Source organism: Bufo gargarizans, chromosome 10 (genome assembly GCF_014858855.1).
Source record: "Bufo gargarizans isolate SCDJY-AF-19 chromosome 10, ASM1485885v1, whole genome shotgun sequence".
Classification (NCBI taxonomy): Eukaryota; Metazoa; Chordata; class Amphibia; order Anura; family Bufonidae; genus Bufo; species Bufo gargarizans.
In genome coordinates, this window is record NC_058089.1 from 110,970,901 (window position 1) to 110,986,258 (window position 15,358).

Genomic DNA, 15,358 nt, shown 5'->3' on the forward strand with positions numbered 1-15,358 from the left:
CGGCAGATATAAATAACACGGGCCCTTTGCTCGGGAGAGATCTGCAGAATGGTCACTAATGTCATTACAGAAATGACCGTGAATCCCCTGGATGCAGATAACATGGCAGGCTTCCTCTCATCAGAGCCCGGGCTGAGTCTCCATCTCCAGGCCACACAGCGGCAAATCAAACGCCAGGGTGCAGGTCGTCAAAAGAAATAACCAGAGGGATTCGCCAGTTCTGCAATGAACAGCCTCCAGAACATTCTGACAATTTTTTTTTTAAGCTGTAAAACCCACGTCATTACTACACACGGTGGTGGGCGGCAGATATGTCCTCTAACTCATGCCGCGAAGTGATCAAAAGGGAACGCCCGGCTGAGATGGGGTCACCGGGTTTCATTGACCTGACCGTAAATGGGGGAAGCGATGCACAGTCAGCCCTGAGGTCCTATGAAGGACCCCAGGGCCATCTGTGTAGTAAGCCTGCTCTTAGGGCACAGTGCCCTCGTGCCGCCCTGTTCCACGGAGACACAGAATACATTAGCATACAGGAGTAGGTTAATACATTTTAAGTGTGAAAAAAAAAAATCTATCACATAATGGAATAAAAAAAATATATAAGTGTTATAAAGTAATAAAAACCCTCCTCCCATAAAAAAACTTTACTGTAAGATACATTTTATTGTTAATACATCAAATAAAATAAAAATAAAACATTTGGTATCCACTCGTCTAATAATCTGTAGAATTTAATCAGGCTATTTTGTTTGAAACATTAACTTTTTTTTTTTCTCTACATAAATTTACTAAATGTATTCATAAATTTAACATGTCCTCTTGAACAATGTCAAAAAATAGCTCAGAAAACAAAAAGCAGTCAAAAAATAAAGTTATGGCTGCTGAAATGCAGAAGGACGAAAATGAAAAGGGGATTCAGAGATTTATTTATTTTTTTACCTGATGACCTATGCTCTGGATAGGTCATCCGCATCCGATCGGTGGAGGCTTATTGAAGTGAGTGGGGCTGAGCTGCGATACAATGTACAGCATTGTGCTTGGCAAGCACGGATCATAAACAGCTGATCGGCAGGGGGCCCAGGTGTCAGACCCCCACCAGATACTGGGGGGGGGCTCGAAAACCCCTTTAAGCCCCCGTTTGGTCATTAAGAGATTAAAGGGGAAACCGGAAAACACTGGGTGCTGCTGATTCGTTCTCCCAGCCGGCCACACTTACCAGGCTGGAATGGTGATGCCTACAAGTGACCTCTCCAGCCAATGAGATGCCTAGTCAGGTGCACCACTGAAGACACTTACTGGCTGCAGCCGTTACAGAAACATAGAATGTGTCGGCAGATAAGAACCATTTGGCCCATCTAGTCTGCCCAATATACTGAATACTATGGATAGCCCCTGGCCCTATATTATATGAAGGATGGCCTTATGCCTATCCCATGCATGCTTAAACTCCTTCACTGTATTTGCAGCTACCACTTCTGCAGGAAGGCTATTCCATGCATCCACTACTCTCTCAGTAAAGTAATACTTCCTGATATTACTTTTAAACCTTTGCCCCTCTAATTTAAAACTATGTCCTCTTGTAGCAGTTTTTCTTCTTTTAAATATTCTCTCCTCTTTTACCTTGTTGATTCCCTTTATGTATTTAAAAGTTTCTCTCATATCCCCTCGGTCTCTTCTTTCTTCCAAGCTATACATGTTAAGGTCCTTTAATCTTTCCTGGTAAGTTTTATCCTGCAATCCATGTACCAGTTTAGTAGCTCTTCTCTGAACTCTCTCCAAAGTATCAATATCCTTCTGGAGATATGGTCTCCAGTACTGAGCACAATACTCCAAATGAGGTCTCGCTCTGTAGAGCGGCATGAGCACCTCCCTCTTTCTACTGGTAATGCCTCTCCCTATACACCCAAGCATTCTGCTAGCATCTCCTGCTGCTCTATGACATTGTCTGCCTACCTTTAAGTCTTCTGAAATAATGACCCCTAAATCCCTTTCCTCAGATACTGAGGTTAGGACTGTATCACTGATTTTATATTCTGCTCTTGGGTTTTTACGCCCCAGGTGCATTATCTTGCACTTATCAACATTAAATTTTAGTTGCCAGATTTTTAACCATTCCTCTAGTTTTCCTAAGTCCTTTTCCATTTGGTGTATTCCTCCAGGAACATCAACCATGTTACAAATCTTTGTATCATCAGCAAAAAGACACACCTTACCATCGAGGCCCTCTGCAATTTCGCTGATAAAGATATTAAACAATATGGGTCCCAGAACAGATCCCTGAGGTGCCCCACTGGTAACAAGACCTTGGTCTGAATATACTCCATTGACTACAACCCTCTGTTGTCTGTCCCTCTGCCACTGCCTAATCCATTCAACAATATGGGAGTCCAAGCCCAAAGACTGCGATTTATTGATAAGCCTTCTATGTGGGACAGTATCAAAAGCCTTACTAAAGTCTAGATAAGCAATGTCTACTGCACCTCCTCCATCTATTATTTTAGTCACCCAATCAAAAAAATCTATAAGATTAGTTTGACATGATCTCCCTGAAGTAAACCCATGCTGTTTTTCATCTTTCAATCCATGGGATTTTAGATGGTCCACAATCCTCTCCTTAAGTATGGTTTCCATTAATTTCCCCACTATTGATGTCAGGCTTACTGGCCTATAGTTGCCCGATTCCTCCTTACTACCTTTCTTGTGAATGGGCACAACATTTGCTAATTTCCAATCTTCTGGGACGACTCCTGTTGCCAGTGATTGGTTAAATAAATCTGTTAATGGTTTTGCTAGTTCGCCGCTGAGCTCTTTTAATAGCTTTGGGTGTATCCAATCAGGCCCCTGTGACTTATTTGTATTCATTTTAGACAGCTGACAGAACCTCTTCCTCTGTAAAGACACATGCGTCAAAAGATTCATTAGTCTTCCTTCCTAACTGAGGTCCTTTTCCTTCATTTTCCTTTGTAAAAACTGAACAGAAGTATTCATTGAGGCAGTCAGCTAGTTCTTTATCTTCTTCCATATACCTTCCTTCTTTAGTTTTTAATTTGGTAATTCCTTGTTTTAGTTTCCTTTTTTCATTTATGTATCTGAAGAATGTCTTATCGCCTTTTTTCACTGACTAAGCTAATTTCTCTTCTGCCTGTGCTTTAGAAGCTCTTATAACTTGTTTGGCCTCTCTCTGCCTAATCTTATAAATTTGTCTGTCATCCTCAGGTTTTTTTTTTTTATAATTCCTAAATGCTATCTTTTTATTTTTAATGATTTTGGCCACTTCTGCTGAGTACCACAGTGGTCTCTTTCTTTTTTTGCTTTTACTGACAAGCCTAATGCAATTTTCTGTTGCCTTCAATAGTGCCACTTTTAAGTAGTCCCATTTCTCCTGGACTCCAATGAAACTGTTCCAGTCTGATAGGGACTCGTGTACCACTAATCTAATTTTAGAAAAGTCAGTTTTTCTAAAATCTAAAACTTTTGTTTTTGTGTGGTGTGACTCAGTCACTGTACTTATAGTAAACCACACTGACTGGTGATCACTAGATCCCAAGCTTTCCCCTACAGTAATATCAGATACCAAATTCCCATTTGTGAATACGAAATCTAAAATGGCCTCCTTCCGGGTTGGCTCCTCCACTACTTGCTGTAGAGATAATCCCAGTAGGGAATTTAGAATATCTGTAGTCCTGGCAGAACATGACATTGACATGACCGTATTTTGCACATCCAAAGCAGCAGAGGTCCGCTAGCAGAGTAGGTACATTAATGGCAGGCGTACAGACTCAGGCACCTGACCTGCATACATTTGCAACCCTGTAGCGTCCCTTGAAGGCCACTTTAACCACAAAGACAGAAAAAGACAGATCTGCAAGCAGCAAAGTATGAGAAGTGGAAAAAGTAAGTCTGCAGCCAAAAGTGAAACCATATGCACTGAGCACTTCTACCAGTTTATCAAACCAAAACTGAGGGAAACTACTAATAGCAGAGAAGAGAAAAAAAAAAACACTATTCATGGCGTCAATTTTTATGTACTATTTAGGCCAATGAAGTACAGCAAAACATGGCGGAAGCATTACCATATAACCATTATGGCTCCAATTCCAACTTGTCAAAGTGGCTGTGTAGTCATTGCATTAAACAAGGCAAAACTGGGAAATTGATGAGGAAGGGCTCTATCAAGTCAACCAATAAGACCAGCACAGGCCATAATTCCAGTACCGTGTCTACTACAACACCGCAGCAGCTGACGGATAAGTTGAGCATCATTCTGGCCCTTTATAGTTGCGCTGCACCTTAACCTCCTAACAGCTCTGCCCCCCGAGCTCCGGCAGCAGGGGGTGGGCTGCTGTAGCCGCACATATCTCTGGATAGGTAGCAGCTAGAGTGGTTTTGTATTGTTTAAAAGCTGGCATTTCAATGAATACCAGCACAGCATTATCTTAACCACATTGGAAAATATAGCCGTTAGAAATGAGGATGGCAGTGAATGCAGCTGAAAGTGAAAGTAAAGCCAGATTTACATCTCCTGCCGATGTTGTGCTAATGCTGCAATTCTGGTCTTGTGTGAAAGATTGGACTGCCACATGGGCCATATCTCTAGCTGCTACCGGAGATATGAGCATCTAAAGCAGCCCCCACCCCTACAGCCTGATCTGTGCTCGGGCAGAACTGTTAGGTGGTTAAAGGGGTTTACCCAACCCATCGAATAGGGGATAAGAGTGACTGGTACCGATCACAAATCTAGTGTCTCCTTGCTTAGCTATGGCGTTCCATTCATCTCTATGGGACTGCAAAAAAGCCGAGTACAGTGCTCAGCTCTTTAGCAATCATGAGAAGAATGGAAGAGCAGTGCACACCCGACGCCGGCTCCGTTCACACAAGGACCCGCACTACTGTGACCATGGATAAGACTTGGCATAGCCCCTTTGACTTAGAGGCAGTGTCACATAACGCACAGGACATTAATGTAGAACAGTAATAAAACATTAGAATACAGGCCGGCTAACTGATCGTTCAATGACTTCCATATACAACTTTATTCCAGCATTCAACGTGCCATGGAGACTGGAGCACAATTAGCGCCAGGCCGGATGCCTCGTACCTTTTTCCCAGGTTGTTTTTCCACCATGTCGTAGCTGAGAGAGAATTCTTCTGGCTGTGGTGTTTTAGAACACCCACCCTTGGGCATCGTTTTGCCTTGCTTATTTGGCCTTCATTTATGCCCCTATCGCTTCGTCATCAACAGTCTGGAAAACAAATAAAATAAATAAGATCATTTTCATCCTCACCACATGATTTTAGACAATTTTCAGCGTCATGGGGGTGCACCACGACCCAAAATACAGTTGAAAATTCACATTTCATTTCTTTTAAAAAGGGATACTCCAATCTGGGACATTTATAGCACATTGGTAGGAAATGGTAATCTCAGTTGTGGGTCCCACCGCTGGAACACCCTCCCAAATCGAGAAGGGGCCCAACCACCCCATGGAAAGTGGACTGCTGATGTTTTAATATGCAAATGAGCCTCTAGGAGCAACGGGGGCGTTACCATTACACCTAGAGGCTCTGCTCTCTCTGCAATTGCCACACCCCGACAGGGCCAGGCAGGTAAGACGACATTTTCATTGTGACCCTGTCAAAGTGCAGAGGGGAGGCAGTTGCAGAGAGAGCAGAGCCTCTAGGTGTAATGGCAACGCCCCCTTTGCTCCTAGAGGCTCATTTACCTATAATACAAAATATTTTTCTCAGCAATGCGGACACATATGAACATGGGACCAACACAGATGCCCTCAGCTGCCAAGTGCACATGTAACAGGTCAGCCAGTGTCAGAGAGGCCATTTGAATAGTAAAGGATTGAAGCTTTTCAATGCTGTTGATGTGAACGACAGATTGATCTGACTCCCTGCAGTGTAAAGTACTTTACCCACCCCTCTGCTCAGGCCTTAGTCACGTCAGATCTGAAACAGATTGTCCACAATGCACACTGCTCTCTGCTCATTTGTGTTGATAATCCATTATTTTATTTAAAAAAATTGCCTTGTATGAACGCGCTCAGTTTTTTTTTGGGTTGTCGTATTTTCTTCAACAGGCCACAAATTCCAATCAAGCATAGGTGTGAACACGGATACATATAAGAAGCAGCGCGATTGTGGCGTTTCATGCTGCGAATCCAGAGGCACCGAGGAGCAGCCCGTGAACAGGTTTAGTGATTAGTCTACATAAAACAAGTCCCTTGTCACCAAATCACAACGTGCGACCTGAAACCATATTCCATCGAAAGCAAAGCCACACATCCATAGCTTACATCGAGCTAATCATCCTGCAAGAACCCGAACATTGTAATACCAGAGGACGAGACCGTGGCCAAGATCTGGACAACAAGCACCTGACGAGCAGTTTTACAGCTAAATGGATGAGGTTTCCAAATGCTGGTCAACAGCATTTTTATCTACAAGACGGAGCAGACAGCACTTGAAAACAGACTGGATTGTGGTAAAACGGCTTGAGCCCTCACAGTATAAGTAACACACCATGGACATCACATGGCCCCCATAATACCCCCCAGTGGAAATAAATCTCAATCTGCTTTTTAAAATAAAAAAAAATATAAAAAAAAATTATAATAAATTCACCTCACCACTTGCATGTGAGAGAACACTCGCTGATCACTGTATGCAGCAGGACCTGACGCTTCTGGTCTGATCACATGACATCACCACACTAGGAGTGTCAGGTCCTGCTGCATACAGTGAGCAGCGAGTGGATTTTTTTAAATTTATTTTAACCCCTGAAAGGTTTTGCTATTTTTACACAGTACCTTTATTTAACAGTCACACTTCTGTCTAAGTGGCCACTAAAACTGTCCCATTGAGTTTAATGGGGTCTCTGGCCATGAAAAATGTCAAAAAAATAAATAAGACATGCCCTATTTTTTTGACCGCTGCTATTCACTAGTTTTGGCTCAAAATCACTGATCAAACACTGTTTGAGGGCGGTCCGAGTCTTCACTTTATAAATGCAGGCAGCCATCTCTAAAGGGGTTAGCCCATGAATGTACCTTGTAAATTGTAAGCCCTCGCGGGCGGGGTCCTCCCTCCTTCTGTACAAGTTAGTTCATGCTTATTGCAATTGTCTGTACTATGTATGTGCTCCGCTCCTCACATGTACAGGGCTATGGAATGAATGGCACTTTAACAGTAAATAATGTAAAAATGGCAACCTTGTTCTAAGGCTACTTTCACACTGGCGTTTTGGCTTTCTGTTTGCGAGATCCGGTCAGGGCTCTCACAAGCGGTCCAAAACGGGTCAGTTTTACCCCAATGCATTCTGAATGGATAAGGATCCGCTCAGAAGGCATCAGTTTACCTCCGTTCCGTCTCCATTCCGCCCTGGAGGCTGCCTGCAGCGTTTTGGTGTCCGTCTGACGAAACCGAGCCAAACAGATCCGTTCTGACACACAATTGAAGTCAATAGGGACAGATCCGTCTGTAATGGCTCCATCTGAGGCGGAACCGTTTCAATTCATTTAAATCATCTGAGCATGCTCTATAAGTGTCTCCTCCCCCAGCAAACATATCGGCCATCTTGGAAGAACTACACACCAAACAGGTATGTATAGAAAGTTCTGTTTATACCTCTCTCTCTTTGTATCTTTTTCTATCTATCTTTATTGGCTGGTATGGGGCAGATGGAAAGGTGGGGGGTAAAGAGGCACTGTGGTTGGGTCATTGAAAAGGGGGCAGATTATTGCACGGGGAAGGGGCAAAAGATGGCACTGAGTGGGGGCAGATTGCTGAGAGGTGTGGCTGATGGCAGAAGATGTACTATTGGGAAGGGGGGGTTCATGGAATAGGGGGCCGAATAGTGCAACGGAGGATGGCAGGTGCTTGGGCAGATGGCACAGAGGTGGGGCTGACTGCAAGTTGGGGGGAAACGAGGCACCGTTGGTGGGTCATGGAATCGGGTGCAGATTGCACCGGGGGCGCCAGGATGGCACTGAATGGGGCAGATAGAGGAACGGTATGGCTAATGGCAAGGGGGGGGGATGTAGATTATGGCAGAGAGGTTGAGTTGATGGTAATTGAGGGAATATACGGCATTGGCGGGCATACGGCATGTGGGCAGATTATGGTAGGGGGGGGTTGATGGCACTGAGGGGGGAGCATCAATAAATTCATGTGAATAATGTTTAATTTTTATTTATTAAAAAAAAAAAAAAAAACTATTTACTGCAGTGTTCAAGCAACAAAAATTGGTATTCAAAATTAAGTTATTCAAATAAATATTTTATATATGTGATCTGTCTATTTTGGTGTCAGGCTACTTTCACACTTGCAGCAGAGTGATCTGGCAAGCAGTTCAGTCGCCGGAACAGGCAATCTGCGTGCAACCGGACAGCATTTGTAGATGGATGCGGATCAGTCTCACAAATGCATTGCAAGAACAGATCTGTCTCTCTGTCATACGGACAAACGGATGTTTCTATTTTCACATTTTTACTGGTCTGCGCATGCGCAGACTGGAAGGACGGATCCGGCATTGCTGTATTTTTAACGCCGGATCCGGCACTAATACATTTCAATGTAAATTAATGCCAGACACGGCAACTGATCCGAAATTTTGAACAGAGATAATACCGCAGCATGCTGCGGTATTTCCTCCGGCCAGAAGGTCGTTCAGTGACTGAACTGAAGACATCCTGAATGGATTTCTCTCCATTCAGAATACATGGGGGGTGAAACTGATCAGTTATTTTCCGGTATATAGCCCCTAGGACGGAACTCTCTGCCGGAAGAGAATAACGCTATTGTGAAAGTAGCCTAAACATGTTCATGTAGAGTGTTTAATCTACATTTGCTTTTGTATTATGTCTCTTACAGATGTCTGAAGCCTCAGAAACTATTTCAAGAAGGCCACCCAGAAGGCGCCGTCGCATACAACAAGTACAACCGACAATAAGATTTTCTAATACAATAAGATTCATAGCATTAATCAGTATGTATCTTTGTTCTAATTATCATCATCAACCAGCTCACCGGCTGCAGCACCATCACCCGTGGCCGGCTCGTTTAGGAACAGTCAACTAATGCCGCCAGGCAGGATCCCCCAGTCTCCTCCCGAGTTTGTGGGAGAGCCCGTAGCGGTCGGGGACGTGCAAGTATCAAATACGTAGTTTTAATTAGCTTTTTTTTTACTTTCTATAGTTTTTCTTTTCCTTTTTCTTCCAGGGTTCCAGAGTCTCCACCGGGGAAGATATGGAGTTCGCTGTCCCTAACAGACAATTAACTCCTTATCCAGCTGGTGGAGGCGCGTCCCGCTTTATGGGACCACACCGACCGCCACCATGCTGACCATCATCATACCCGGCGGCAGGGGCGTAGCTGAAAGCTCATGGGCCCTGGTGCAAGAGTTCAGCTTGGGCCCCCGTCCCTCAGTGCTTATTGGTAAGGGGCAGGGGAGCACATAGCCTTCCTGCTGCCTGAGGCAAACATTGAAAGGGCACCCCCTCATGCCAAATTCTTAACCTAACCCCTTCCCTTCAGCCAGACGTGTAAATTGACCAGTATGCACTTTCTATAATGCCAGTGTCTTATGTGGCACAAGGTTCTTTGGGCCCCCTCAGGCTCCTGGGCCCGGTAGCGATTGCTACCTCTGCACCCCCTATAGCTACGCCCCTGCCCGGCGGCTCTGGAGGCAGATATGCAAGTCCTTATTCACTGGCTGGGGAAGGGGGGGATCTCACTGTGGCGGATCTAATGTGGCAAATTAAATATATATATATATATATATTTTTTGATCACAGTTGAGAAGGTTATGACTCTGGTGGTCAATCCGGGGACCGCTTCAAGAGAGATTATAACAAGGAGGTTCAGGCCCCAAGTGGATCCGGAGCAACCTCAAGGCCGCCATATATGTATAGTGCGACCTTGGGGTTGTTATGATGGACGCTGGCGTTTGGCCCCTCTGTTTCATGCATCCCCCTTCGGTCGGAGGGACAATTGTTCTCTACTTCTGACTGCAAGGGGCTGTCTGAGACAGAGGAGCGTTTGGGCACTCTGTTTCTGGCAGCCCCCTACAGTAAGAGGTATGCATAGCATATAACCTGGACGTAGCAATTCAAAGCCTTTTTTTTTTTTCCTCCACAGAACTGCCAGCAGCACTCGGACGCCTGACCCAGTTCTTGAAGCGGAACCGGAACTGTTCACCACCGCCAGCCCTCCTGTCCATTATGCACCAGTTCAGGACAATACTGGTCCCCTACCGGGTCCCTCTTTTCAACATACGCTCGCTCATTGGAGACAAAATGTGAGAGCTATGTTGAATAGCAGGAGATCCGGTGGGAGCAGTTGGGAGGATTATGGGAACCTTGTAGAGATAGTTTCCGATGCTCTAGAAGGTTTTGCCGATGAAATGAGGCGGAGGTTAGATGACTTGGCACGTCGCCTGGGAGGGGGAGGAGGCGCGTCAACTCACCAACATTACATGCAAACCTTAATCCCACGGATGGACCAAGTGACGCCTGAGCAGGTGCAAGAGTTAAAAAATTTGATGGAGAACGGGTCGTGGGATATTTTGCACCGCTCCCCGTCCCACCCTTTTCAACCATCCCCTTTCTGCCATCAGTCCTTTTCTTATAGCTCCATATTGATCATTCATAAGGCAGATTTAGAGATGTTGTAAAATAAAATATATCACTAGTGTAGCAAAACCACTCTTGTTGGCCGATTGAAAAAAGCAGAACAAAAAGGTGTTTTAAAAACAAAATGTTTTATTTAATATAAGAGAAAACAGTAAAAACAAGTACACCACATTATTCTGCCAACTCACTCCGCCCGCTTCAGAAACAAAGTAATCAGTGAAACTGTCCCTCACTTGGGCGACGTCAAGGGTTGATCGATATGACAAATTTTGCAGCCGGGTAAATGTGCAATCCACCTCTTGTGGGTCCAGGCGCAGCGGTTCCTCTGATAAAGGATAGTTATGTAGAACTACACAAGCCTTGACCAGATAGTCTATGGTTTCCACTTTGAGATTAATGGCTTTGGCGAGAGTACAACTAAAATACCAGAGGCGCACTCCAGTCGTCCAGCTCGTGTCAGTCTGTAGTTAAACACGCGCTTTGTAGTATTCAAGTCACGGCTAGGACGGCTTTATGAGGTTCTCACACATTTGGAACGCCTCGTCCCCTACTACGACAGATTGCATTGGAGGTCCATCAGTACCTGGCAACGGTCTCGGAGGTGGCAATGCAAATTCCTTTGAATACAAGATGTGTCCGAAATAGGAGTTTTTGAAAGCCATCGAGTCATTTGTCCGTCCATACACTCCAATGTCAACTGCGACAAATCTATAAAATCAGCAGCCGCAATGGCCATCAAGATAATTGAGAAATATTTTTTGTAGAAGGTTTTACAATCTGTATATCTTTGCCATCCACAGCTCCTACACAATTAGGGAATTGACTTGTTTCCAATAACTTGTCTGCTATCTGAAGCCACTGTTCTGATGTTGGATGTAATCCTCGTGCAATACCTTCCAGCATCGCGGACTATACCGGAGATCGTCGAAATTCCCATGCCATATTGGTAATGCAACGATGACAGACTTCCTCCAGTAGCAAGAAACCTGTAAAAAAGAAAAATAAGTTAAAAAAATAAACTTTTTTTTTTATAATATATATAAAGCTATACAAAAGACAATTCTTTTACCTCACTGTCACCATTAGCCGCTCTGCAGGAGAATGGCCCTTCTGTAGCGGGTATCCTGGCTTTCAATGTGTGATGAAATGCTCTGCAGCAGCTGGTCCTAACTATTAACAGTCATGCGCATAGAATTGAACATTTTTTCAGGATTCGCACAAAGCTCCAGATACAGGACAGAAAAAACGCCTCTGGTCATCAGTTTGGAAGTTATCGGGTGCATCAAATACCAGCGTCGTCTCCTTTCCTGGGCACGTCTTCTCCATCTCGCTTTCGGAATTTGAAACTTCAATCGCAGACGCAAGTGTGCAGGCAAGATGGTTCCAAAACACAATGAGCCTGAATGGAGGCTTAGCTGCTTAAAAGTGGGTGGACATTGAGACACCTCCTCCTCAAAAATGGATCCGCTAAATGGAAACCAAAACAGAAGCAAACGTAAAGAACTGATCCGCTTTACAGATGGATCCGTTTGGATGGATCCGTTAAAAAGTTGTCCGTTTGAATCAGTTTTGCAATTTTTTAGACGGATCAGTTTTAAACGAATCCGTGAAACGCAAGTGTGAGAGTAGCCTAACAAAGCTAGAACCAGCCCTGTACCTCACATGGATCCAGAGATCTCCCCAGTCATTGCTCCAAATGATATGCCAGATTTATTTCAAGCTGTCAGCTTAAGGGGCATATCCTTTCTTAGAGGGCATGACCTTTCTGCTGCAGCGGAAGGATAGAACTGAGCATGTGCCTCCGTCTCAGTGAGCAGGACAGAGATATTAGAGAAAGAGCAAACAGCAGGTGGCGCTATACAAATTTCAGTGAATAACTTGATTACATGCAATTACAAAAGTATTCAGATCGAACACCACACAGTGTAATGTGATCCTGAGACACAAGGTTTGTCTCACCCCATGGATAATTTGTGGGCGCACAGCTGACCCCACTATGTCCTCCGGTGGGTACGTCCTCCACAGACGTCAGCAGGAGGACAAGACTCTGTATCCCAGGCGGGTTCACAGCATCCTGCCGGTGCCTTTAATCTGGGCACAGCTATTACGCCTCTCGGAGGTAAGTGCCGGCACTCTGACAACAGACGGTGCGGCCGGGTGGTGTTGCCAGGAAACAAGGTCAGGAATAAGAACAGGATTTCAACAAACACTGGAGGTACATGTTGTAACCAGACCTGAAGTGCTGCCGGGAACAAGGAGAAACTGCATCCAAGGCTCTTATTTTTTTGGGTACTTCCCAATTCAAAGTGCAAATTTCAAGAGCCACTGACTCCTTGCAAGAGTAAACTGATGAAAATAAGGAGGCGGCACAGGGAGCCCCCCTGTAAAGGTGGCCGTGCACATTACATGAAGATCAGCCCAATTCTCAACGTCCGTCGCGATCAGTGGACCAACTAATATGTATGGGGGTGTCCCGACTACACCCCGATGTCAAGGGAAAGAAGTGTCAGACATGTTTGAAAACAAAGGATGGGACCTCTTGAAATCAAGGTCTGATTCAGACGTTTGTATTAAAAACCGTCCACGACAGTCGCATCTGTATAGGCAATTATGGGGATCGCTCATCCCTATACACATTGCTGTCTAAACTGGGATCTGCTGCCCAGTAACACAATCTGCTGCCCAGAGACCATGATTTTGGTGTCCGCACCGGTGACACTTTTACCCATCGGCAGCACCTTTAGACAGGGCAATTATTGGGAAGGAGCTTCTTCCTGATAAATGCAGCAATCATTGTCCCATGTAAAGGAGCCTTAAGGCCCGTTTTACATTTTTTACATGTGCGTTAGACAAACATTAACCAAGTACTGGGATACATTACGGGCTGACCCAAATCTTGGAGTAATTGGACCATATCTGCAGATCACTTTCAAAAAGGGACGGAATCAGAGCGACTCAGTCACTTCCAGAACTGGTCGTCGAGAAGACCACTAGGAATGTTCAAATGTGGCCGATGTGTGGCATGTGGCCAGGCAAACAAGACAAAGAAATGTAGAAGTTCCCATACAGGAAAGGAATATGAGATTCGGGCCTTTATGAACAGTTTAACAGGAGAAGTGTACCTGCCCCTAGATTACGTAGGGAAAACGAAGAGGGAGTTCAGACGGCGCATAGGGGGGGGACCACGTTAATGATATCTCCAATGAGAAAGATACTTCAGTGGCAAGACACATCGCCCAGATACACGGGGGTGACGCCATGTTTAAAATTTGTAGGCATACAACACATCCCAAAACCAAGGAGGAGATTGGGACAATAGAATTTTGAGGGCAGAGGCGAAATGGATAATTAGGTTAAAATCAGTAACACCAAATGGATTAAATGAGTATCTGTCATATAAACCATTTTTATAGCATTAGACCTAATCAGAGGCTATAAAACAAATGGCCTCATACCACTCTGTCATTTCAATTTGTCCACATCTTAAATTTTTTTGCAAAATACATAGTCAAGAGCAATTGCCCTCCCAACCAAAATGTTGGGATGGTCACCTTTATAAGCAAAAGTTTCGAGATTTAGAATTATTGTAACCTATAGTTAACAGTTACATATTGTAATAAAAACAACTGTTAAAACAACAAGATACATATGGTTGCCCCATGAGAATACTTTATTCTATCCATTATTACAGAGTAATATACGGATTACCAGAGGCCGTGATCACGTGCCATTGAGTATGTAAGGTGACGGCGCTGCTGCAAATTAATTTGAGGCCCAATGCAGTCATCTAGAGATCTTTGAATCAGCGCCATCACCCCGTAATCAGTTTAGAAATAATATGTAAACATAAAGCATGTGGCGGAAACATAGTCGGGGACACATCTAGATCCATATAGCAACGAACACTTCCACATAGCGCATCATCTCCAGAAGTGAAGAGGAGCAGTAGGCGGACGAGGACAGCCAAGCGCTGTACGACGGGCCCTCCCCCCGCCTCCTTAAGGGTACTTTCACACTAGCGTTAGTGTGACCCGGCAGGCAGTTCCGCTGTCGGAGCTGCCTGCCGGATCCGCCGATCAGTGTGACAATCTTGCAGTCTTTTTGCACAGACCGGAAGGATGGATCCATCCTTCAGTTGTTTTGCAATGCAAGTCAAGGGGAATTAATGCCGGATCTGGCACTAATGCAAGTCAATGGGAATTAATGCCGGATCTGATTAGGCATTTTGGACGGACATAATACCGCAGCATGCTGCGTTATTATGTCCGGCTAAAACGCCTGACAGTGACTGAACGGAATGCATTGGGATATGCCTGATCAGTTCTTTTCTGGCATAGAGCCCTTTTGACAGAACTCTATGCTGGAGAAGAATGATGCAAGTGTGAAAGTACCCTTAGATTGGCTGACGCAGCTTGGAGTGGTGTGCCCGACCGCGCCTCCCCTGTTCTTTATATACCAAAATTACCTAATGGACCCTATCAGAGTATGGGCAAATGTATACTATTAACACTGAAAGCCAAACAAGGCCAATTACCCAAACTTGACCCTGATATAAAAAGTGTATATAAAATGTAACTTCGTGCTGGTTTAAAAGAACTCTTGTGAGCCAACAAAATTTAAAATCAGCTGCACCTGGTGCGTATGCTATTAGAACTCATGCACTATACAGATGGTTCACCACCCCCCCCCCCCCCCACCGCAACGCTACACAAACTACC

The 15,358-nt window shown here is 44.6% G+C and overlaps 1 protein-coding gene across 4 annotated transcripts in view; it reads right to left on the reverse strand.

Annotated features, from left to right (window-relative positions):
• ANKRD11 (ankyrin repeat domain 11) overlaps positions 1–15,358 on the reverse strand; it is a 146,394-nt gene that overhangs the window by 44,623 nt on the left and 86,413 nt on the right. For all 4 annotated transcript variants that reach the window (XM_044269631.1, XM_044269633.1, XM_044269632.1 and 1 more), the window contains exon 3: positions 5,099–5,243. In XM_044269631.1, the coding sequence (XP_044125566.1) occupies positions 5,099–5,185 (87 nt within the window). In that variant the 5' untranslated portion in view covers positions 5,186–5,243. The remainder of the gene's footprint in view (positions 1–5,098; positions 5,244–15,358) is intronic.